The sequence below is a fragment of the Triturus cristatus genome, chromosome 2_1 (assembly GCF_964204655.1).
Source record: "Triturus cristatus chromosome 2_1, aTriCri1.1, whole genome shotgun sequence".
NCBI classification, from domain to species: Eukaryota; Metazoa; Chordata; class Amphibia; order Caudata; family Salamandridae; genus Triturus; species Triturus cristatus.
The window spans coordinates 173,212,668-173,239,146 of NC_140581.1; the positions used below are offsets into that span (position 1 = coordinate 173,212,668).

Genomic DNA, 26,479 nt, shown 5'->3' on the forward strand with positions numbered 1-26,479 from the left:
AAAACAATCTGAGGATGGAGCCGAAGCCCATGCGCAATAAGATCCAAAGGAGGAGTCACCGACCTCGTGACTTCCAAAGACTTTCCAAGAGGAAAAACAAACTGCAAACATCCGGGCCCAACACCAGATGGCGATCTATGCACAAGTGTGTAGATCTGCAGCTCTACATGCCAAGAACAGATGCATACTGGTAAGTAGCATACTCCTTTCATCCTGTTTAGCACTGCGCCCTGTCTCTCAAACACCTCTCCCACTCCCCCATCACCCCCACCCCCACCAAGACGTTTGTCCCAAGTCCTTGATAGCTACTTGTTCACCGGTATTTTCAGAGCAGCCTTCCTCAAGGTGCCTAATACCTTTCATAGACTTTCATTAAGTACGACTTGTGTGCCACCTTTGAAATAGGTTATCCTTTCACGTCTGAATAGCTTTTGAATTGCATGTTGAACAAGCTAAGGGAGTTCTACCGACAATATGCTCTACAACATAAAACATGAAGCTTGTGCAGGGAAATGTGATAATTTATCATTATAATTTAGCATTTTTAGTCTACTGGACACCCACACAACAATTTCATCTTGGCCACTGGTCAACCATTCACTCACTTTCTTAAGCCATGTACATTCACACACCTGCTCATTTTTCCATTTGATATACACTTTGGAACTGCAGGCATTAGTAATTCTGAAATTAATTGTAGTGAATTATTCCTCAAACGCGCAACTTTCCTTGTTCTTCAGACAGCGTATGTTTTAATGTTATTGGGGCATTGCATACCCTACGCACCCTTATGTATTCAGAGTACTTTAATGAGCACAGTTATTTAATAAACTCATCATGACCCTTATGCGTAATTTTGTGATTTATAAAAATTACATCTACTTTGATGTATGACCACTGTTATTCAATGAAAGTTAACCCTAATTTTACCTACCATATAAATCCTTCCTGTTGTGCAACCTCTACTAGTCTTGGCTAGTTACAAAATTTGTGTTGATGTAAAGAGAAAAAACATAGGAATCCCATGTTCACAACTATCTGGATTATGCTCATGTCCACAAGTGTGTATGAAGACCTATACATGGATGATTGTAGAGGCTTAGTATAGGAGTTCTTTCTTATCCCATGGTACTTACGACCATACTTGTAAAATGCAATCTGGGTCAAGCAACTTTCTCCCTCTCAAGCAAAATAATCACTTCATAACTTAGAAGTCATAAAAGCTTTTCTGCATAAACTGTTTTGAACCAAAGAGATTAGGATATCCAAATAACTTCCTATTTTTTCTAGGAAGGTGACTGCATTTAAGGAATGTATATCAAAATGGTTAGTCTTCCATTTTGCTATATGTTATTGAAGGGCTGGTGTAACTCCTGGCTGTAGCCCTAGAGTGCATTGCAATAGGGGTAGAAAAGCTGTGTTGGCTTTACTTAGGAATGTTTTTCTAATAATGATTTGAAGAGTAGTAGCCAGATGGAAATCTGTCCAAACTATTGCTCAACACTACTATTGGGAGTCGGACTATAGAGCACACAATTGAATTATTACTTTGAGTAATCTGTAGGATTGACCTCTTTCTCACTTCTGTTTTCTAGATCTGGCTTCCTCACCACACTTCTCATGCTTATGGGAGAGCCTGCCTCTCCCATAAATAAACAAGACTAAAAGAAATAGAACTATTTGTAGTATCATTTCTATGACCTATAATTTGACATTACATTCTATTGCGGAAATCTGAACGAGCATACCTGCCTTAATTTATTTTTTTCCCTTTTCTCAAATTATAGTGACGTGCTTAATCAAGCAGTTTTTTTTAATCCAGGCTTAGCTAAAAAGAAATTTCAAATATAATGAACTTGGCCAGGATAGAGAATAGAATTACTCTTTAAGTGATTTTTCACTTCGTTTAGCAGTCTCTCCTATCCTGAGAATTTTAATAATCGCATCGTAAACAGTTTGGAGAAAGTCTAGATCTGGCTAACAAAAGGAATAAATGATTTAAGCCCCTTCAGTAGTAAACAGCAAAGTACAAGAGAACTGGGCGTTTCATTGCTGTCTTCTTAGATCTGTGGTCACAATGTGAAATTATTAGTGAGTCGTAGTAACAATTTGCATAGGAATGTCATGCATGTCCTAGTGCTCTAGCACTTGTATCAGAAACCAAATAGTAAAGGAATTAAAAATGGAAACATAAAATGCATAATAACCAACGGTAGGTGAAGTAAGAAAACATACATGTTGTGCAAATTGGTAAATATGTCTACTTTATGGCCGATATTGAGACTCTGCAACTAAAAAAAGTCAAAGGTTTGTAAGATGAATGCCAGTCAATGCACAAGTCTGACTCATGGAAGTTTGCCGGAGCCTACTGAAACTCCCTGCACTCAGTACACCTATTAAAAAACAAATCTAACCAAAGAAAAAAATATATTTTATAAAGTTAGTTAGTTGTGTGGCACAGTAGTACAAATCCTGTAAACATATGTTTATCTCTTTATATAAATAGTTGCATAACTGACACTCCACAGAGTGCACAAGCTGTAGAGAATTGAATTTGAGTGATTATTTACAATAGTATGTCTATTCTGTGCCAGGTACTCATATTTTCATCTCCATACTGTTTACAAGTTAAACCATTGGCTAAAAATAGAGAACGTCTCAGTTATCAAACCTCTTAATGGGAAAGTACTTCAATTTTAATCACTTCGACTACCTTGTGATCTGTAGTTCTTAGTGTCTCCAGTATTTGTATTTGATTGGGTTAGTGTAGTACTCTAGCTTCAAATTGGTGGTTTAAATGTAGCTTTACAGTCCCCTTAATTTCTACTTTAGAGTTAAAAAAGATTGTAGTTTAAAAGATAGCACTACATATTTTGAAATGTGCTCTTACAATGTCTGTATCGAATAGCGGTAATTGTAATATAATAATACTTCTGATATGATATGGCCATCCTGAAAAAACGCAGCTGAAAGAATGTGACTATGCACTTGCATCAGTGTGTTGACTGTCTATGGTGAGCCAAGCACATTGTTGTGTAACTGGTGTTGTTTTTACTCTAATTGGCCTCATATTCTGTATGTTGACATTGTGTTTCCAGGTTAGGTGCTACCTTTACTGTTTGTCACCTCTTAGTGTACTGCCTCATTCCTTTTCCTTATCATGGCATGTTTTCATTTTTGATTTACCTAACACGAAGGCTATGCTTATGGTGGTATTGAATTGCAAGCCTTGGGTCTCAGTGTGAATGCTTTGAAAAATGGCACATTCTCCAGTATTGGGGTGTCTTTCATAGATTCACATGCTTGATTATTCCCCATCGTCGAAGTGGGAGTCCTACGGTACATAACATAGCAATGTAGCAATAACACAACCATAGATAGGTAAGAAAAAACCATAGAGTAGCATAGAATCTTAGAGCTTTTAGATAGAAAAAACGTGTCACTTTTATAACATATTAGTCATTGTGAATAGTCCAAACTCCAGCCAATCAGGCGTTAGCACCCTCCAGAATGTTCTCCTCAGAGGCTCAGGCCCTCAGATTTTCTACCGCACGTCGTGTGAAGAGTCTCCCTGAGCTCTGCTCAGTTTTTTCCTCATTTTTCTTCTCAAAGAAAAGCTTTTTGTCATGTCTACAACCAAGAAGTCTCTCTTCAGACCTTGTGGGACATGTGGAAAACAGCAACTTCATTCTGAGGAACCTCATCAGAAGTGCATTTATTGCCTCTACCCTGAACACCAGGTAAAGGATTGTAAAATCTGCAGGACTTTTTCTCAGAAGACCCTTAAGGACCGTCAGGGCTACAGAAGTTGAAGACCATGGACAACCCTTTGTTAGATATGGAGAATGTTACCTCAGTTCGGACTACTTCATCTTTGAATAGAGCCAGTGAGTCGGAGAAGGTTTCTCCTAAAACTAATGTGGCGAAGAAACCTCATGTTGTCAAGTCCACTGACCGACCTTCCACTTCAAAAGGGGTGTCTCCTGCTCCTCAGAGTCTGTCTACACCCTCTATGCCCCGAGATCTGACACTAAGGCGTCCAAGACTTTATCTGAGCAGTTTTTGCCTAAAAAACTGGTTCTCTCGTCGACTAACTTATCGTCGCTTCCTCCGTCGACGAGGACTGCTGTCGTTGCTTCTACGATGACGACTTCAACTTCAACTATGATGCCAGCTATGATTCTGTCGTCAGTGACATCTCCGTCTATGTTGGTGTCAGTGAAGGTGAGGCCTTTGTTGTCTACGGTGCCTTTGACTTCGTCGACGATGACTCACAAGTAGAAGAAGCATTCGTCGACACGCACTTCCTCGTCGGCGAAAGGGTCAGCTTCGTCGACGGTGGCTTCGTCGACGGTGGCTCAACAACGGCAACTTCTCTCGTCGACGGCGACAGCATCCATGGATCTGGTTCCTTTGAAGTCTTCAAGTTCTCTGCTTCAACAGTGACTGTCTTCTTTGGATACTTTGACGCCAATCCAAACTGCTTCTCATGCTCCAGCAGAACTGTTCTCTTCTGACGCTGGTGACGACGAATCGGAGGAGGATGACACATTTATGGCTGCTCGCAGTCCCTCTGAGCTTCTGATTAAATGTCAGGATTTTGATGACGACCAGGAGTATGAGGACTTTACAGGCTGTGCCAACCAGCCTGCACCGGATCTTCCTATGGCGCAGACGCCTATGTCCCTTATTTCCAACCTTCAATTCATGCTGGGTGACTATTACAGATGTTTTCCAAATTCAGTCCAGGCTTCTCCAGCACCACAACCTCTTCCACCTCCGCCTTCTACAGAACCGTTTTCTACGCCTTCTACTTCGGCGTCCAGGTTGCCACACCAAGACGCTTCTCATGTCATGGAGGAGGAGGAGGAGGATGATGATGTTGATGACAGAGAGGAGGGTGAGCTAGATGATAGATCCCGGTTTATGGAATGGGACAATTTTCAGATTCAAACGCCTTGCCCCACCGCTCCAGCTCCTCTTTATTCTCCACCGGTGGACATAGGTGGATTTCATGTCCTCATGGAAAGGGCGGCAAAGAGATTTCACCTCCCGATGGTCACTAGAGAGGAGGATTGTTTCTTGTATGAATTCAAGAATCAGCCACAGAAACAAGTGCGTGCTATTCCCATCATCGATTTTATTTGGCAAGAGGGTCTCAAGCTCATGCAACATCCTAATTCCATTCCTGCTGTCCTGCCATGACTAGATAAAAAATATAAGGCCCCGGAAAATTTGCACTGCCGAAACCTGATTCCATTATTACTTAGGCAGCACAACGTTGTGCCAGGAATCCCTCGTCTCCAGTATCTGCTCTCCCGGATCGTGAGGGGAGACGCTTTGACGCCATTGGTAAAAAAATTCTCCACTATGGCGGCAACTACGGTCAGAGTGGCCAATTCTCTAGCTATCCTTGGCCGCTATGACCGACAAATGTGGTCAGACATTGCTCCCCTTCTAGATTTACTACCAGAACCTTCTAAGGCAGAGGCGCAGAAGATTCTTCAAGAAGGGGATAGGATTTCCTCGGAGATTGATTGTGCTGTTGACGTGTCTTCTACTGGTTTCCGGCAACTGGCGAGTGCTGCAGGGCTCGGGCGACAGGGCTGGTTGAAAGCCACTTCTTTCCCTCAAGAGATGCAGACGAAAAGATTGGACATGCCCTATGACGGTGAATCGTTGTTTGGCCAACACATCGATGATGCCCTTGAGACGATCAAAAAGGGCACAGACACTGCTCGTGCTCTCGTTACACTTCAGTTTAAAAAAACAGTCCTTTTCGGGGTGCGAGCGGTCGCGGCTCCTCTTCCTTTCGTGGAGGTTTTATTCAATACCGACAATACCATTCTTCTCAAGGCCAACAACGTTACTCCTCCCAGAATCAACAGTCGTACAGACAGCCGCCAGCCGCGTCTTACCGACAGTACAGAGGTAAATCCTCTTATAGAGGAAGGGATTCCTCCAAGAAACAATGACTTTTTCCATCTACCATCCTTGAGGCCTCCCACCCTCGCAAAGGTTGGAGGTTGAATCTCCCGCTTCTACTCCAAATAGTCTCTGATTACTACTGATCAATGGGTTCTAGATATTGTGCGCAGGGGACACGTTCTAGAGTTTGGCAAGATCCCTCCCAATTCTCCACCCAGAGGTGGTCCTCCTGCCCATCTGAAGGAACTTTTAGGTCAACTAAAAATCTTATTGAGAAAAGGCGCGATCGAAGTGGTTCCAAACTTACAAAGGAGCAGATGATTCTATTCGAGGTTCTTTAGCACACAATAAAAGACATACAAGGGCCTACAACCACCAGGGCCGGCCGCTATGAGGTTCTTTCTAATACAGAAAAAAGTCAGGAGAATGGCGCCCTATTCAGGATCTACGCGACCTAAACAAATACATCACGAAGCAAACATTCTGCATGTTGTCTATTCAGGAGGGTCTTCCTTTACTGTCCCAAGGAGAGTATATGACCACACTGGACCTTCAAGATGCTTATTTTCATGTTCATATTCTCCCCAGACACAGAAAATTCCTCAGATTCAGAGTGGCCGGGAAAGATTTCCAATTCAAAGTCCTTCCATTCGGCCTTTGTTCTGCATCCCGAGTGTTAATCGAAGTCCTCGCACCGGTGGCTGCTTACCTTCGTCTACATGGCATACACATTTTTCCTTATCTCGACAAATGCCTTCTTAAGGCACGGTCGTTCAAACTGGCATCCTGACACACTACTTTGCAGGTCCCTCTTCCAGTCTCCGGGCCTTACGTTAAACATGGACAAGTCTCAATTTGTTCCTGCTCAACTCAGGATGTTTTTGGGGGCCATCCTGGACACCAACCAGGCAAAGGCCTTTGTGTCGCACGAAAGGCGTCAACGACTTTGCAACCTAGCGGTCTCCCTCGGCTTAAAGTCCGTTTCTGTTCGGCTGTTGAAGTCCTTCCTAGGGATGTTGTCCTCTTGCATTCCACTAGTCCCTCACTGCCGCTTGAAAATGAGAACCATCCAGGAGGAACTCGACAAGCAATGGGCTCAAGTCTCAGGGTCCTTCAACGATATGATCAAGGTCACATCTTGGATGCAAACGGCTGTGCTCTGGTAGACTCTCTAAACCAACGTCTCTTCCGGTCGTCCATTTCTGGTGGACACTCCAAGTTTCACTCTCACAACGGACGCATCTCTCGAAGGGTGGGGAGTACACCTTCAGGACCTCACAGTAAAAGGACGGTGGGATACTCACCAATGGACCTGACACATCAACCTTCTAGGGTTACTTGCCATTTTTCTGGCGCTAAAGGCTTTTCGTGCCATCGAGGGAGCTTCGCTGTTGTTCCGGACGGACAGCACAACATGCATGCACTATATAAACAAACAGGGGGGCACACGGTCCATCTTGCTGTCTCTTCATGCTTAACAAATCTGGGATTGGGAAATCCAGCATCAAGTCACTCTGATGGCAGTGCATGTTCCGGGAGCGTCCTGCATTCTGGCGGACTCTCTAAGCAGGTCAACCTCGTCCAATCACGAGTGGGAGTTGCATCAACCCATGCTGGATCACATCTTTTGGTTATGGGGCCCCCCGAATCTGGATCTGTTAGCAACCCATCTGACCCGAAAATGCCCATTTTATGCAAGTTGGCTACCACATCCAGAGTCGTGCTGGAATGCCTTTTTGACGAACTGGTCAAAAATACATGCCTATGCTTTTCCGCCAATTCCTTTGGTCCCCAGGGTTCTTCTGAAAATGAAGAAAGAACCTTGCCGCATTCTTCTAATAGCTCCCAGGTGGCCTCGACAAGTCTGGTTTACGGAACTCCTGCTCCTATCGCAGTGTGACCCGATTCTGCTCCGTCCCCTTCCGGACCTTCTGACCATGGATCAGGGTCAAGTTTGTCATCCCAACCCAGCTTCTCTTCGCTTAGTGGCATGGAACCTGAGCACTATGAGTTTGCCAATTTAAACATTCCTTCCAACTGCAGGGAAGTTCTTGCTAAGGCTAGAGCAGCCTCCACTGTGAAAACATACAAGCTCAAATGGAAACGTTTCTGTCTTTGGTGCGACGCTGCTCAGGTGCATCCTGTTCTTTCCGCACCAGATCAACTTTTGCCTTTCTCTTTACATCTAGCAAAATCTGGCCTCTCGCATTCTACTCTTAAAGTTTTTCTGGCTGCAATCTCAAGATTTCGACAGGATGGTTCCACCTCCTTACTCTTCCAGAGTCATTCAGCAGTTCTTCAAGGGTCTTTAGGATGTTTCCTCCAGTTCGTAGACCGCCTCCTCCTTGGCATTTGAACATTGTATTGGCTCAACTCATGAAGCCACCGTTGAGTCCATCCATAAAGTCGATCTAAAATTCATTACGTGGAAGACTTTGTTGCTGTTGGATCACTTCTTCACGTCGAGTCAGTGATATACAGGCGTTTACTACTAAACCGCCTTTTCTTCAATTCACCAGGGACTCTGTATTGCTTCGCACTAATCCGGCCTTTAGCCCCAAAGTGCCATCGGATTTCCATCTTAATGAGCCAGTCATTTTAAAAACATTTTTTCCCAATCAAACGTCGGCAGAGAGGTCTCTCCATTCTTTAGATATCAAGAGATGTCTAAAATGTTATCTGCAAAGGACAGCTAGTATCCGTAAGTCTGATCAGTCTGATACGGACGGATGCGAAAGGGACATCCAGTCACCAAACAGGCTATTGCACGCTGGATATCTACTACAATTGCCTTTTGCCATCAGCAAGCTAGGGAGCCACTTACTGCAAATGTTCGAGCACATTCTACCAGGCAAGTTACCTCTTCTACTGCGCTATTTGCTGGTGTGCCTCTTCAACACCTCTGCAGGGCTTCAACATGGTCCAGCAGGCACACCTTTACCAAGCATTACTGTCTGGAAGCTGCTGACGACGTTGATTCAGCCGTGGAGCAAGCGGTCTTACAAAATCTCTTTAAGGTGAGCCTCTGTTGCTTTCCTCCTCCTGTATGCAAGGTAACATTTTTTGTCTTTGTGCTTCAGTATCTCGTTGTACTGTGCATTATGATGTTTTTATATGTACCTTGCATTATCTTAGCGTCACTGCTTACTATTCTTATTCAAGCATGTGAATCTATGAAACACCCCAATACTGGAGAAGAACAAAAGTTACTTGTCTCTAAACTGTGGTTCTCCAGTATTGGTGTCTTTCATAGATTCACATGCAACCCACCCTCCTCCCCTCAGAGGCTCTCCTCTTCTCCTTGCCTCTTTGTTACTCTTGTGCTACGAAAATCTGAGGGCCTGAGCCTCTGAGGAGAACATTCTGGAGGGTGCGAACGCCTGATTGGCTGGAGTTTGGACTAATCACAATGACTGTAATATGTTATAAAAGTGACCAGTTTTTTTCTATCTAAAAGCTCTGATTCTATGCTACTCTATGGTTTTTTCTTGCCTATCTATGGTTGTGTTATTTCTACACTGCTATGTTATCTACCGTGGGACTCCCACTTCGGGGAATATGCAAGCATGTGAATCTATGAAAGACACCAATACTGGAGAACCACAGTTACAGGTGAGTAACTTTTGTTCTTCTTGCCTCATCTGTCTCTTCTAAACTGACCAAATCTACTGTTAAACATTTTGCTCCACTGCTGTTATTGGCAAGTGACTGTGTTGAAAGGAGAGCACAAAATTAACACCATCACTGCTGCTTCCCCTAACAGGGTGAGATAGCTGGTGCCAGGGCTACCCTATTTTTACCAAACTGTTCGCACAGGAATAACTGCCTACTCATTGCTCAGGTGAGCAGTTTAGGCTGCATAAAGCATCATTCCCTCATACAGAGATGTAGAATTTCTATAGTCCGAATCCCAGGACATATTGTTTGGGGTCAAGAACAACAAGTTTTCATGGGTATTTTGTCCTTGTGACCAGTAGCCCCAACCTCCTGCAGCACAAACCCTTTGCCTGCCAGTTTACAGTACCGCATTGTGGCTCAAGGAAGGGTATTGCCAGTAGTTGAGGTAATGTTTGTGTTCATGTGTTAATGCTGGTCAAACTTGTATTTATAGTTCATTAATGCAAAGCCTTTATTATTAGGGTGAGTGTTCTAAGAAAATGTAACCTCGGACTGCACTACGGACAGCGGTTTCAGTATACATGTGTACACACGTTTTCAAAGTTTAGCCGTATGAGGCTATGTATAATGCTCCCAGAATGCTCTCTGATTAGATGCATTTGCTGAAGCTTGAAAGCAAGATGGAGGATTCTTGGTTTAAAAAAATAAAATGTTCACAAAAAAATGCAACTAGGAAGAAAAATATTCTGCTATACTACTGAAAGTTTTTAGGTACTATTTCTTTGCAGCATCATTTATAAAAAATGCATGCTAGTATTTCCTAAACATTCCTAATGAAGAATCATTGTAACCAGTTTCAACAAGATTATGGGAAACAAAAATAAACTAGCATTGGCAAAGCCATTAGGTTTGAAATTGGTGATCGACCTTTTGGTTTTGTGAATGTGTCTTGTTTTGGCCTGGTTTTTGTAAAACTTTGTTAGCATGGAAGCAGCCGGGCCATCACAGTTATAATGGGCATTGGCAAAAAGCAGTTCCTGGCACTGAACAAAACTACTTTGTGTGCCAATATGCTCCTTTTGAAAGAGCAGAATTCTGCTTTCTCATAGTGAAGCCAGCCGATAGGCAGAGAGATTTGTAATACACACAAAAGGTCTTGGTTAATGCCAGATCTAATTAGGGGTTCAATTATTAATGAAATCTCAAAAGTTCACCCAAGGTATATATCGGTGCATTAGTAAAGAGTTACAGCATTTATTAATTCACAAGACTTTAGAAGTAGGCCAAGATATCGTAAACCTAGAAAGTATTTAACTACATTTTAGCACAAGCAAACATGCATGTGTACATTTGCTCATGTTCACTTTCCCTCCAAACACTTTTTTTCCAACACTGGAAGAAGTTTTACGTCTGCCATTGTCAGGAGTAAATTTCCAACCTTTATCACTATTGGAAAATATTAGAGAAGAGTTGGTGAAAAGCATGTAAGTTAGTAGGTTTGCATAGACTCAAAAGGGCATTGCAGTTCTACCACTACCTTCAGCTCCAGTATGAATATCTGCGGAAGGGTGGCAAAATAAGGGACTTGCTAGTATTGAAATCATGCCCTGGCATATTCGAAGACGCTATATCAGAGCCCTTGGATAATTAGATTGCTACCGTACTTTGTCACTACACTACATGGAACAAAAGACACATGAATTTTGTTGCAGGGCAAGTAGATTTATGAAGCAACCTGCCCCATGGACAAATAGATATTTTATTAAATTCCACACCCCTGCCTCATAGGGGCATTAGTGGATGCCTCTCTTCACAAATAGGCAACACCAATTTTCAAAACCCTTTTCAGCCTTCATTTATTTGTGGTCAAAACACTTTCAGCAAATATGTTGCTAAATGTGTCGCAATTGTTATTAAAGTTGTTTTTACTCTATTTACTGTTTACAAATGTATTCTACCTGCTTGCTTAATAATTACTTATACCATGGCCTCAATGTCTTTAAAGCTGGCTTCAGTCGTGCTGGGGGATCGGCAGCAGCGACAAGGGAAATTCCTGGATTACTTGACAGGGGCACCGTTTGGGATAGAAACTGCATAGGCAATGTCCTGGAAGAAGCCATGAACTGCTTTGCTGAGATGCAGCGGCAGACAGAAGAAAAGTTCCGCATGTGGATCGAGAAATTAACCCGTCTGGATACAGATGAAGAAAGCAAGCAGCAGCTGGAACCCCGAGAACCTAAAATACAACTAGTCGGCCAAAGAATCCCCCCCACCTCTCAGTCGGGCATGCTTATGCCGATTCCAGATACCCAAGTAATTCCTCAGCAACCCTTTAATTCATATGTGAGCTATCAGAATGTCGACGCTACCTCAGAGTATCCATCAACTTTTAATAACAATTATCCAACTGACTTTACAGACAATGGCAATATTACAGAGCGAGATCTGAACCAGTCCTAAACTTAACACAGGTTGAATTTCTTGGTGTGATCTTTGCTAGTGCTAAGATAAGTTATTTTCAGTTATTTGTGACTTTTATCAGTCTAACATTTGTTGAATAAAAAAAGTGCTAAAATTAACTCCAGTATTTAAAGTCCTTAATCATTGCTTGCCAAACGCACTGATTGTTAATACTTTGTAATGTATGCACATCAAAATAATTCCCATTCTACTCGGAGCATAATATATTAATCAATGTTCCTTTTGCATGCCAAAATGCTGACTAGGTAACTGGGCACATAGCTTAAATTGAAAGGGTAAAGGAACTGTGTTGCACAATATGCTAGATCTTTCATTTAGATCTTTGACTGTTTTGGAAACCTGATTTTTTAGCTCTCCCTATGGCACTTGGACATATGTAATAAATATAGGTTTTCTTTCTCCTTTAACTATGAACATTGCATGACAGCTGATGCTGTTTGTGTGCAACAGTCTTCCTTTAGTATGCAACAATAATGGATTTGGATATGGAACTTTTTAGCTTTGTGCTATGACCTGTGCTTGGGCCAATGGGTCTTGTTAATTTTGTGGCGGTTTTCTCCCTCATATTTTGATATGTTTCACAGCTGTTGACTACACATTGTTTTATAGCCCGAAGAAGAGCACATTGAGGGAAGCAAGCTAAAGGATACTCTATAGCCAATGTAAAAGTGCTGGGTGTGAAGAGAGGGCTTTAATGATCTACTTTTCTATTAGAATAGGTACCTTATTATAGTTCTCAATTTCGTTGTTTATGCAGTGTTTTTTTTTCTCTCGACATCACAAGTAAATGCTGTGGATTGCTTAGATAATGCATTAGAAGGTATTGCTGGACGCTTTGTTTTGCTGACTTGCAACATTTCACTACCAATTTGGGATCCCGCCATTGATTTAAAAGGGATAATAGTACCCTCATGTATGCAGGCTTCAATAGCTTACAAGAGATAAAAGTTCCTGTTGAGCTGCAACTGTACTTTATGTACTTGATCATTGATCTACCTTGAACATTCTTCTTGGATCAGCCCATTTCAACGTTTTCCTTTTCTTTAAATGCAGTCTTTATGAGCAGCTGAGCCCTACAAAACATTTTAGTTTGTGAGAGGGTCTCGAACGTATCTGCTTGATTGCACTTTGACCTGCCTATATCTTGCTTGTTAAGATTTACAGTGACAAAACGTAGACCTGGTTTCGTTTGTGTTTCATAATGTCTTTAAAGAGATGGACAAAATTAAGTCGTATTGTGGCCTGTTGGACTGAAATAAACATTCTCTCTAATCTGGTAAAAATGGCAGTTTTTTGCCGCAATGGCTTAGCTGATTAAAAAAAAAAAAAAAAATAAAAGGGTGTTTTTGCTCACTTTTTTTTATTTTTTATTAACACTGGATAGTAGTTGCTTCTCGTGTAATCACTTTTATAGATTGCCAGTGTTGGTACTTAGCCTAGCCTCTATTTTAAGCATAGTGACTAAATTGGGTTATTTGATGTCTGTATACATTTTAAAAGTCCTACTGCTGAGTAATTGCCTGGAAACAGTGCCTTGAAATATTGTTTCCAGTGTAAACCAGAAAAAGCCATTTAATGTGCCCATGAGCTAGCATGAATCACTTTACCCACCTAAATAAGTTTGTTCTTACTTTATTAGATCATTTAACTATATTTCTAGTCTAACAATGGCCAATTTTCTTCTTTGAAGGCTAGCGCTAATTTCAAGATTATCACAAATTTGTTTTGCTCTCTGCAAAATTTTGCTGCAGGACTGAACTGTTTTTTTTCATTTTGACACAAGCTTCACTATATATCTGCAATTGCCCAGTAAATAGTGTGCTTTTCCTTAGGTATTTTGAAGCATATATTATATATTTTGTGTGTTCTTGATTTATAGGATCTAACTATGTAGTCCCTGTTCAGACCCCTGCTGATGGCACATGTTTAATTAGAGGCACAGAAGTAACCGCTGACCCTTTTTTTAAAGATTTTGATAAAATCATAAGAGTGCCTCTCATTAAGCAGTATATCAATATAGGCATAAATCAGTTAAAAATGCATTGAGTAGACATTTACAAAACAAATTACATTGGTACATTAAATTGCTATAATTTACCTAGGAGAATTAGTTCCTGAAATCTCATTACTTACTAGCTTCTAGATAAAACGCCAGAAAGAAAATGTGATTTAAAAAGCACAATTTAGGTGTTGCCACCAACTGTAAGAAGAGATATGCAGGTCTAATTTGTCTGCAGTGTTCAGTAATTAGAAGGGACCTGATCTACTTAGGTCAAAGATCAGAAAATATGACAAACAAGTAATATATGCATGGTGTCACAAATCGAGATATTATCCCAGTCAAAAACTGTCAAATTAGATGGTTTATACCAAACCCTCTTCGGAAACAAAAGCTGGTGAAAAATGTCCAACCTAAAAAATGTCAGATGGCGACGTTGCCTATTGGGCATGTACAGGAGGTGGTAGGGCTCTATCCCATTGACAGATTTGACTGGGACATACTTGCGCTTGGTCTGCTTTGTTAAAGCAGAATTCTCCTGTTCAGCAGCTGCCCTTTGGGAGAAAGCCTGTTTGACCCATGCAAGATCCCTTTTCACTAGGTCCCTGGAGGCGGTAAACTGATCTGATCATCATAATACATAAAAAAAACAATAATACGTATTATTGCCATGGGATTTGCTCTACATTATCTAAAAGCAAACAATCCTGGAGTATGAAACTATTAAAATGTAAATCCTTCTTATGCCATACAGAAAACCACAGTAAAAGCGTCCAGACCTGAAACAAATCTGCAATAAAGGACATGCGCATTTCTTTGTGAATAATTTCAGCTTGTTTTCGATCACCTGGACACAATCAATATTAGTATGCCCTTAGATTTTACAGCTAAACTTGGCGATCGGAATTCATTTAGACTTGTAATCATTTACGTTTGGGGGCTTATGCCCAATGTGTAGACCATATCGTATAGCTCAGAGATGGCTCTTTTGTAGTATCCTTCCATTTTTGTGAGTAGTGATTTCCAGCTGGGACCCGAATTGAGTAACAGACCCAGATAAAACCTTTTTTCCATTCTTATTTAAACCTGACACACTGCTGAGAGATTACAAGACTGTGTGTTCTCGGGCCCTGCCACCATAAAATTAAATTTCTTTAAATTTGTGGATAAGTCTATGCTATTCATAAAATCGATGAATGTATCTAAGTCGTTGGAGGCTCCTAGCTGTAAGAGCACGTAAAACCGCATTGTCGGTGCATAAAAGTACTAGAACTTTTGAGACATCGGAACCAATATCAGTGAGCCACTCCTAGCCGATTTATGTACATGATTAAAAAAAAATGGGGCCAGAATGCAACCCTGTCTGATGCATTTTTTAAGTTCAAAGGGCTGGAACATTCTTTGTTAGATCCTTTTCTAACCACCCCATCAGGCCACTATGCAGGTCTCTCATAAAAGAAACAAATCCTTGGTCCACCCCCCAAGGACCCCGGCTCAGTCCAGAGCTTCTCTGTTAGCACAGTCTCAGGCTGAGCTGAGGTTAAATAAGGTCAAGTGGACAGAACCTCCTTTGCACCTCTTAATATCTAAATACACCAGGGATCAGATTTAGGTTCTGTTCAAATGGGCCTTGCTCTGGTCTGAACTCACATTGCAGGTCAGAGAGGTTCCCTTCTCATTAGCCCAGGTAGTGAGTCCCTCCAAAATCACTATCCCTATAATCTTCACTTCAACATCGCTCAGGGAAATCGGCTGTAGCATGCAGGGTCCTCTGTAGCTACTTTTTATTTTTTTATTTAAATATAGTGACTACAACTGACAGTTTCCAGACCTCTGGGTACGGGCCACTAATTGGCGCATTTATATGAAGAGTTAAAACAGGAGCCCAGAGATCCACTAGTGATTTTAACAACTCTCCTGGGACCACATGAGATTACCTCTTTGACTTCTGGCCAGTGGATATTGAGTGTCAGTGTTGTTAATAGGGTGGGGCAGAGGCTCCCTCAGTCGTAAAGTGCTGAAAAAAGATTTACCCAAGCCTGGGTCGGGACAGAGACTGCCTGGTCTGACAACTTAATTAGTTTTATGGTTTACAGTAATTTGCTGTTTGTTTATAGTTTGACAAACATACCTTTCCTCCCACCCTTCTCTTTTTTTTTTTTTTCTCAGTTGAGGGGTTATTTATCTCTTCTGCCAATGTAAATGACTATAGGGCATTGGAAGTAGCTTTGCTTTCATGAGATGGTTTTATGGTCTAGTTACATGAATTAAAAATTCAAGCTAGCAGGATTTAATAAGTGGAAATAAACTGCAACAGGTGCTCACACTAAAATACAATTATCTGCAGTGGCCCTACTTATAAAGAACTGTCGCTCACTGTTTATCCAATTCTATCCATCGGTGTAGGGGCATCGCTCCTAAAAGATAGGACATAGTACTGGGTGGCATCAGTTCATTGGATGTTTCCAAAAGTCAGTCCATTATCAAAGCAAAAAACCACAAGGCCAACACTGGCTCTTAAAAGAGCGCCCCAGAGGATAATTTCCCATGGGGAAGATTTTACTGCAACCTTCACAATACTTTGCTAGGAACCTATGGAAGGCAACTGCAAACGGTAGGAGGAAAAGTATTTAAAATATAGGACGCAAGATTTTAAAACGCTCAGTGCTGCATTTACCACTACGTTTCTTCGCATTTTGAGACGCATCACTTTAAAACTACTGATACTCCTATTCTATTTGATTTAAACATTTTCATTATATCCCAAATGATTTATTTCTCAATGATTTATTTCATCTATTTTTGGTTTGTTGAATTGCTTTTTAAATATTATTTTTGATAATTTGACTACTACAGTTGATAACCTTGATTGGGGGTTGTAAACTTCCATGTTCGTTATGATGAAAGTAAATTTATTGACCAGTGTGTCTGTGCAGGTGGCCATAACATTGACTGTCGCTTTCTCTTGTGACTTAATTTGTCTTCACTGTCCTCTCAATTTCCTCGCATAAACAGTTTGTCAATTTTCATAGATTAATACAAGTGTTTTTTTTTCAAACAGCTTGTAGTCGAACTTTAATATGGATGCACATTGAAAGTACATCTTCCAGATAAAAGTTTAAAAAAAATTAAATGCTCCTTGTGCATTCAAAATATATGTTGGAAAGTGGGTTATTGGTAGGGGCAAATGTAGGTCTGCCACTGGTAATAAGGCCACTAACACATAATAGGACCCAGTATAGGTCTTTAAAACCATTCCTATGCTCAACCCTTGGTAACGTGGCTGCGAGCAGACAGGCTTAACTTCAAAGACAGGTATGTAAAGCATTCAAAAACACCATTTCAGTAAATAATTAGGACACAACACAAAATAAAAATCCAACACCAATTTATAAAAATAGGTAATATTTGTATCTTTTAAATGACACCAAAACGAAAAAAATCCACTGTAGGGAACCAGAGATATGAATTTTTAAAGATTAGTCACTTTCTAGGGCTTAGAAACCAACAATGCCCCTTTTAGTCATTTTGTTTTCTCTGACAGGGACACACCTTTAGAAACGGTTCTGGAGAATATCTCACCGCTCTGCCCCTCTCAGATACTTATTCAAAATTCTCTGGGTGAAGCCCACCTCTGACCAATGAAAGCAGGGTAACTCCTCATAGTGATGACCACATCCTGCAGAGTGTGGTATTTTGTTGTCCCAGAGTGCATCATTCTTCCAAATCCATTATGGCTGATTTTCCAGCAAGGTGGTAAGAGCTGGCTAAACACACCCCCTGGGATGGCTTATTTCCATGGACTCTCCCCCTACCATCTGCACATACCTTCCTTAAGCCTAGCCCTGACTCCTGGTCAAGAGTGTCAGAGTGAAACTGAAACCCAGGCCTCCCCTCTGCCTTTGAAGAGCATAGTTTACAACTCCACCTCCTGGCCTGGCATACCTTTAGACCAGCACACTGCCCTCCCAGCAGAGTGGTCCTTTATCACCTCTTCAAAGCAGCCTGGCTAATCCACTTAACTCTGACCAATCAGGGCAGACCACTGGAAGGCTGAATTTGGTCTTATAACTTCTTGTATGTACACGTTGGGAGAAATTCAACAATATAATATTGTCGGATTTACTACTACCATTCCGGGAGTCTTTGAATGGTCCGGCTAGTCCTCTCCTATCAATATTTATTAATCATTAACTTCCTACCATGTTCACCTGTGGGCCATGGGGTTTGCAATGGGAAAAATGACTTGGGCTAGTCTTCTAGCACCAGGGCTTGTAAAAACATATTTTATAAGGATTTCCCTAATTTCTACAGGATCCCCCACCCCCTGTGCAACTAGGGGAGACTTTAGGGGTTCTGAATCTGTAGAAATATTGCAGATTCTCCTTTTACTGTATTCCTAGCATCAAAGTCGAATTTGACCAGCAATTTACTGTTTCAAAGCAGTCCTGGCACCCAGGGCTGCTTTTAAACTGACTTCAGGCTTGCAGAACAAGCTGCTGGCCTCTAAACTGCTGTACCCCAGGGTACTGGGAACTTCTAGGTAGTTTCAATCCCCTGCCCTATTAGATACTAGGGGCTTATGTGGTAGGTCATGCCAATTACAGGGGTACCCCACCATACCATAGTGTACCCTAGTGTATGTTGGGTGTTTTAATCTGTATTCTAATGTGTTCCTTTCAGCTTGGCACTGGCCCTGGGCCTGGTTAGGCAGAGCCCAGGGTCAGAGTCAGTTACCACCAGTTCCAGTCAGCAAAAAGTTGAGGGGTGCCCAGGGCACAGGATGACTTTGCAACAATATACTTATTTAGTATTGTTTTAAAACGGATTATTAGAGGAGGCGTGGTCTCGCTGCTCATGGCGCAAGACTCACGCCGTGGAAGCTCTGTATCGCCGCTGCCATTCTAAGCCTGTAAAGCAGTGATGGGGTCTCGCTGGTGACACTGCCTGGGGTCCTGACCAGCAGAAGGGTCGGGGCTTCTTTTGGGGGTCTGGCGCTCCCCTTGGACTGCTGGCTGCAGTGTGAGTGGCACCATTACGGTAGACCCCGGCTTAGGCGGGTGCTGCCGCCATCCTGTGCTCCCTGGGCCTTAAGGTCTTTCTGCTCGGCTGGAGCCCACTCTGCTCTACTGTCGCTCCTCCTGGGTGCCTTGCCGGAGCTTCTGGGCTCCGTGGCGGTGGCTCGGAGGCCCGGACCCCCCGGACCACTCGGCGCTGATTCACGGAGGGGCCATCCACCGACAGTGGCCCCCTTGACTGCCATCGTGGGCCATTCTGGCGCAACTCGCAAGTGAGGACCGCGGGGCCCTGGCCGGGCTGTCTGCTAATCCAGGGAGTCACCACGCTGACGGCTGGGCCCGGAGGGCCCCTGAAGATACCTGCAGCTTTGGTCAGCGGGCAGCGGTGTACCAACTGCCACAGGGCCGGAGCCGTCGCAGCCGCCATTTTGGGCCTCCCCGGGCCCTGAAGAGCCTTTGCCCGTCAAGGGCCTGCCACGTCTCCATCGCCACACCGGGGACCCTCTATCTCCTTCAGGGGTCTAGGACGGAGGCCCGGGCCCCTCCACACAGGCTCATCGAGGACTTTGCTGCCATTTTAGGCCCCCTCGTACGGATAGTGGAGGCCTGTTGTCCAACCTGCCTCCCTGCTTTCCCGTGGTGACGACGCTGGAGGCCCCTGGTTAGTGCGCATTGGCTATAGTTGTCAGGACATTCCCTACATGCTGGGTGTGCCCCTGTGGCCGACGGCGCGAGTGTGCTTGTGGATCCTGGGGGGCTCTTAGTGAGACCCTGAGAGGGGTACCTGTGGCCGCCGTTTGGATCCCTGCTAGGCCTTGGAGAGCTCCTGACGAAGTGACCCCCTTATAAGCACCCTCCTGAACATTGGTGAGCTCTGCACATTACTTGGGGTTCCGGGTTGGGGGTGAAGCGGCCTGGGAGCGCAGCTCTATATCCTAGAGCACATATCGCCCCCCAGCTGTGGCGCCCTCTGTCATGGTAGGCCTGCCGGCGCAACACCGGCATCGAGCCTCAAGCCACTGGTCTGACTTTTCCTCCGGCTTACTTCCTGGGGGCTCTGAGACGCCACTCCCTGAATCGGGGAATGCGACAACGACTGTTGGATTGACACACCCTGGGTCTGCGACACGCGCAGCGGCTGAGCCCAGTGTGGTCGCCTTTCCCTCCTAATCTTGCCCCCTGGATGGTACGTGTGGCCCACTCCTATGTGATCCTGTGGAGGGGCACCTGCTCGCACCACTTCCCTGGCGTCTTCTTGAGTTGTGCTGAACAGGCCTGTGACCCGGACACTCACGCGGCTGGTGGAGAGGTTGGAGGGGGCTCGGGACTTTGGAGGACCGTCACCCTGCTGCTCTGCCCCCCCCCGGGGAGTGTTTTGCTACCGCCTATAGTGACACTCCCTAACATCTGCCATCCAGTCTTCTGTGGCATTCCCTCGCCTTGACCCCCTGCCAGGCACGTGGGATCCTGAGGGGTAATTACTCGATCAAAGGCTGGGAAGGACTCTGCTGCACCTCCGAAGGACAACCCTGTGACTGCCCTTTGGAATAAGCCGGGCCCTGCCCCTGTCGTGGATATGGCATCATCGGTGGGCCCTGTCACCCATTCCTTAATGGCTAACTTTTTTTAGGAACTAAAATCTGAAATTGGGTCCCTTTGAACAGAGTTACAATCTTGCGTCAGGAAGCTCAGAGAGAGGAGATGTGGAGATTGGAGGAAGGGTAGACGACCTCGAAAAGACAGTCGACGCTCTCACAGAGCAACTATGGCAGCGTCTGTCCACCTTGGAGGAACAACACATCGAGCTGCAGACCAAGCAGGAGGACTTAAAAAATCAGGCCCGCCACAACAACTTGCGCCTAAGGGGGGTCCCTGTTGGGGCTGAGGGCTCTGACATCATGACCTTCGTAGCAGACTTGCTTCAAGAAATTAGAGGGGATGAAGATGCCTCCCCGCTGGCCCTTGACCGCGCCCACCGCGTGTTCGGTTGCCCTGGCCTTATCCCCGACATGCTGACCCGGTTTCACTTCTTTACGGAAAAGGAAGCCATCCTCAACGCAGTGCGCTCCAAATCGAAGCTCACCTACAAGGGCGCTACCATCCAGTTGTTTCAGGACCTCGCCCCTACCACGCTACGTTGCCGCAGGGACTTCAAACCTGTCACCGACAAGTTAAGGGAGCTGGGCATCCAGTACCAATGGGGCCATCCATTTGCACTCATTTTCTAATGGGAATCAAAGCGGATGCTGCGGTCCTTCCAAGAGGCTGCGCAGCTGCTTCAGCTCCCGATCACATACAGCCCCTAAAGACTACCATCCCTGAACCGCGAACCTGCAAAACCTCAATGGGCCAGGGTACACCGATCTAGACACCCATCTCACCGAGGGGAATGCGCCTCCTCTCTGGCCAAACAAGACATTATCCAACACTTTTGCTCCTTGGATGGTGGGCGATCCCCCTCAGGCTTCCAGCCGTCTGAGAACTAACTTCTAGGCATCTTTCCACGCCTCCCTGATCTTCGTTGTCTTCACCGGCCTCCTGTGGAGGCGGGGTTGGTCCCCCACTTCCCTGGCCTGCTTTCCCGTCGCCCCGACTACATCCTGGCAGCGGCACCGGAGTGTGCTCCTCGACGGCAATGCTTATATTCCGAGACCGCTTCCCCTCCTATTCCTCGGAGAGTGACATCTCTTGGATGGCTTGTGCCGTTGAGCCTGGCTAGCACCTGGAATGGAATAGGTCATGTTGGCCACCTTGGCCGCTGTTGCATTTAGACATTTTTGTTTCTCTTCTCTCCTCTTCCTTCCTTGGCGGGAGGGTGGTCCTAACTGCCATGGGTGTGCTGTCCTATGTGAATGCTGCTTCTCACCCTCTCTGCTTAGCACTGGGCTCTGCGAAATGCCTCCACTCTGCCTGCTTCCTTTGGAAATACGCCGGGGGTGGTGGAGTGGCGCTACGTTTCATTCTAATTCCTCTGCCTGCATTGGCGCTTGCACGTGGTTCACCTGTGCCATGACTTCTATTCACTGTCTGAAACTCCTCTCCCTTAATGTAAAGGGTCTTAACTCCCCCAACAAGCGCCACCAGATATGGCAATATTTATTACAGCAGAATCCGGATGTTGTCTTCTCACCTGCTGAGGGCAGATATTTCTCGCATGGCCCACCCTCGATACCCTCTTCAATTCTGGGCATCTGCACCCACTGAATGGGCTGGGGTGGCTATCCTTTCTAGGGCAGGCATCCACCAGGGAGACCCCAGAGTGATCCGTAGCAAAGATGGCAGATTCCTCAAACTGATGGTCAAGATCGGGCAGCGATTCCCGTTTTATCTTGGAATGGATGGCGTGGGAAAGTGAGAGAGTCTAGTTTCACATGGATAGGGCGGTGATGTGTCAACCCATCTGGGATCTTGCTTGGCTCCCACGGGAGGCCAGTTCTAGTTGCACCTATATAGCTATCCCCACAAAGACGGTGCTTGATATCTGGGATAAGCCAGCATTGTCTAGATGCCTCACCTCCTTCCCGTCTCCCCACACTTCTATCGTTCGCAACTCCCATTTCCCACCTGCCCTTCACCCACACTTTCTCGGATTGGTCAGATGGGGGCTGTCGGACGCTTCGGGACCTCTTTTCAGGAGATTCCTTTAAATTTGTTGATCAATGTAAACGGGACATCCAGCTCTCGGGGGTGTGGGGGGGGGTGGTCTAGGTTTCAATATCTTCAACTCCGGCATTGGGTCCAAGTGTCATCCTCGGCACGGGCAGCCACTCGCCCCTTTACCCCTTTTGAATGGCTGGTGCGCTCCTTTGACAACTCCAGGGGTCTAATTTGTCGCACATATCCAGTCCTCCAACACTCTCAGCGGGTCTCCCCACATGCTTACCAGTCAAGGTGGCAGTCGGACACATGCACTGACATCACGCCCACACAGTGGGACCACTTCAGGTGCTATGTTCCGAATGTTTTCCGTAGCTTCTCCCAGCGGTAAAGTGCGTACAATGTCATGACACAATGGTACACATAGGCTGCACAAAATGTTTCCTACCTTCTCCTCTCTGCTGGCATTGCACGAGCACCCCCGGAGACATTCTTCACATCTGGTGGACGTGCCCGCTCTTGACCAATTCCTCGAAGGAGGTCCTTAGCCATATGAGACTGGTAATTGGCTACCCGTTGCCCAAAAATCCAACCATAGTCATTTTGGGCCTCCGGCCAGTGTACCTGTGTGCCATGACCCGCCGAGATTGGCACCTAAGCCTCCATATGCTTGGCGAGGCCAAGCAAATCATTGCTCTCTACTGGAAAAAGGCTGAAATGCCTCCGTTCAATGTCTGGTTCACTTGCCTGTGGCACACTATGGCAATGGAGTTGCTTATCCAGCTCCGAGATACTAACTTTACCAAACTTTGGCAACTGTTGGTAGATTATTTTTGCAGGCTGGAACATGCCGGTCTCCAGCCCCCAAAGCTCCAGGCTTTACGCTTATTTGAAGATGCTGTATCGCCCCCGGATGCAGATGGCCTCTGAGGAACCACTAGCGGTATTGCTCGACCCCTCCCCTTGGTGGGGCTATCTCCGCAGGCCCCGGGGGCTATCAGCGCAGGCCCCGGGAGCACCACCCTCTCCCTCAGTCTAGGCAGTCCTGCCCTCCTTTTGAATGTCACCCGTGACACGCACTGGCCTTGGCTATTGCAGCACCATTGCTTTGATAACGCACGTTTTCCACCTTGGGAGGACATTGACCATCACCCGCCTCACCTATCCTCCATTTCTTTGCTTTCTTCCTTTTCCTCACGTTGTCGTCTTCTTTTCCCCGTCTGTTTTTTGTCTCTTTTGTTTGCTATATTCTCAATCGGAATTATAATCCCAACAAGTAAACTTGAAGAATAAGGCACAACACAGGACACCTCTCTGTTGGAGCTCCTAATTGAGATGAGTTGGACTAGCTGTTACTTCTAGATACACAAGGTTTGGCGAAGAAGCTACAGTAGGCCCAATTTGTTAGCACGGCAGTACTCAGGAACATTAAGCCCTACTGTGTATAATGCATGTGATGTTGCCTTCGCCGAATACGGCAGATGAGACTGAACACTGTGCAATAGACCCCGATCTACTGCTGGTGTGATGTACTGTAGTACAATGGAAGAACGGAAGATAGAATTGTCTGTATCTGCTCATGTATGATTACTTTAAACGCCAATAAAAAAGTGTTTAATAACAAAACAGATTATGAAAGTATTATATTGCAGGTCTCAATCTGTATTTTGTTTTTTAAATAGCCATTTGAAGTATCGTTGGATCATATTTTCATTGTACCTGTCATTTATGCAAGGGAACCTATAAAAGTAGCTTTTTTCTGAACTGCTAAATATTAGTACCTTGTGAGCACTTGAAGCATGAATTAGCCCTTTAATGTGCCCGCTGAGGTGTGGTGAATCACTTGTCCCACCTAAATAAGTTTGTTCTTACTTTTAATAGTTCATTTACTTATATTTCTAGTGTAACATGACCATTTTTCTTCTAGCTAGCGCTAATTTCAAGATTATCACATTTTGTTTTGCTTTCTGAAAAAGTTTGGTGCAGTACTTACCGGTTCATTTTTTTTTTTATATTACAACACAATCGTCACTCTACATTTGTAGTTGCCTAGCTAGCAAGCAGTGTGCTTTTCCTTCGGTATTTTGAAGTATATATTATATATTATGTGAGCAAATATCTAATATATATTGATATATTATGCCACATGTTTAATTAGAGGTACTGGGGTAACACTGACCCGGAGTGGACAGTAATACTAAAACACTTCGGTTGCAACCCTGTTTAAAAAATGCTCAATTGGCTTTATAGTTTCCAGTAAATTGCTCTGTGTATCTGCAGTTTGGACCAACAAAAGTTCTCTGACAAAAAGCCATGACACATGTAAACGGGTAAATGTGCTGCTATGGTTCCATGTATGTTTTGGACCATTGCTTGCTTGAAATAATGCAGGGAAAAGTGAATAGAAATTGTGTGAATCTTTTATTTGTGGGGGAAACAACACTATGAAGATCATTCTTGCAGGATTGATGTCTAGTTGTCCAATTTTCAGGACTGCTTTAATTTTGATGTATAAACTAGGATTCCTTTTAGTGTTTTCTAGCAAATCTTTATTTGCAGTGTCCTTCTCTTGTAACCAGCAGTTAATTTAAGGGTCTTTGAGACGGTATATGTATATATATATCTATTTTTTAAATCATAGAATTTTCGAAACCGCTCTGTGGTTGTCTCTGCAAATGTGATAGTATCTTGTTGATGAGGAATTATCCTTGTCTTTTTATGGTTTAGTTTTACTGTTGCTGAGTAAATAAACCGAATCACTTAGTTTTGTGTGCATTACTTTACATCTCAACAAAGCTGAACTCTGACAACAAACTAGCACTACCTTTTCAGAAGGATATTTACCTGAGAGTGGTTGTGTAGCTCATTGTACTGCTATCTTTTGCTAGTATGGATTGCAGTAAGTTTCTTCCATTGTTAACTTTACAGTATTTGTTAATTGAAGAGCTAACTTGCATTGACAATACTGTCAAACCAATTTGTTAAATTGAAATTGAGGTCAAGACTATTCTCATCAAATTGTTAAAGTGGTGACTGTATTAATCATAGAAATACTGAGCAGAGTCAATCTATTTGTGTTTTTATAAGTATTTTGAAATAAATCTGAGTCTGATTGGATTAATTCTAAATATATGATCATTGTTTATTTTTCCTCACTAAAGTTGATATAGTTTGTGAGAATGTTATCAAGTGGTTTTATTGTATTTGCATAATAGCCTTTACATATCCATGTATATTTTGAAATGAAGCTACTGTAGCTTATACAAAAATAAAAAACTGTAATCAATGATTGATATTGTTATAAAATATACCCAGGAAAGATTTAATGCCTTCCCATTCTGTACATAAATGTATTACCATCTGTATAAACACAATGTAAATAAATGGTCTTCAGTCAAACACCCCAGTGAATTTGCATATTTTTATTAAACAAGTTACCTTTGTTTCTGGCTCTTACAAATTTCTTACTGAGTTACCTCCGTTTCTGGATCTTACACATTTCTTACTGATGGAAACTAGGTGACCCAGGCCAGAGGTCTGAACCTTATGCTATATTGAGCTTTAGACCTACAAATGTGCCTCTCCAACACATCCCAAATCTTACCAATTTGTTTGAAGAGGATGATCACCTGTCCCATTGTTAAGTTTGTCAATCAGTCTGCAATTCGATGAAGTTTTTTTTCTTGGTGTTTTTCCCTTCTCTGTACAATTGTTGGTCTACTCTAGACTGCCACGTTTATGCTTTTTTTTTTTTTGTGAGTCAGATTATCGCAGCACACTCTTACAACTGATGTTGTTTAAGACTTCCACTGACAAATACTTCCTTTTTTCGAATGGG

The 26,479-nt window shown here is 43.8% G+C and overlaps 1 protein-coding gene across 3 annotated transcripts in view; it reads left to right on the plus strand.

Annotated features, from left to right (window-relative positions):
• Nucleotides 1-26,479, plus strand: part of ARK2N (arkadia (RNF111) N-terminal like PKA signaling regulator 2N) — a 269,417-nt gene that overhangs the window by 79,618 nt on the left and 163,320 nt on the right. The window contains exon 3 of one of the 3 annotated variants that reach the window (XM_085629249.1): nt 11,552-11,971. The exons of the other annotated variants lie outside the window; for them this stretch is intronic. Within the exon in view, the coding sequence (XP_085485375.1) occupies nt 11,552-11,971 (420 nt within the window). The remainder of the gene's footprint in view (nt 1-11,551; nt 11,972-26,479) is intronic. 3 annotated transcript variants of the gene reach the window in all.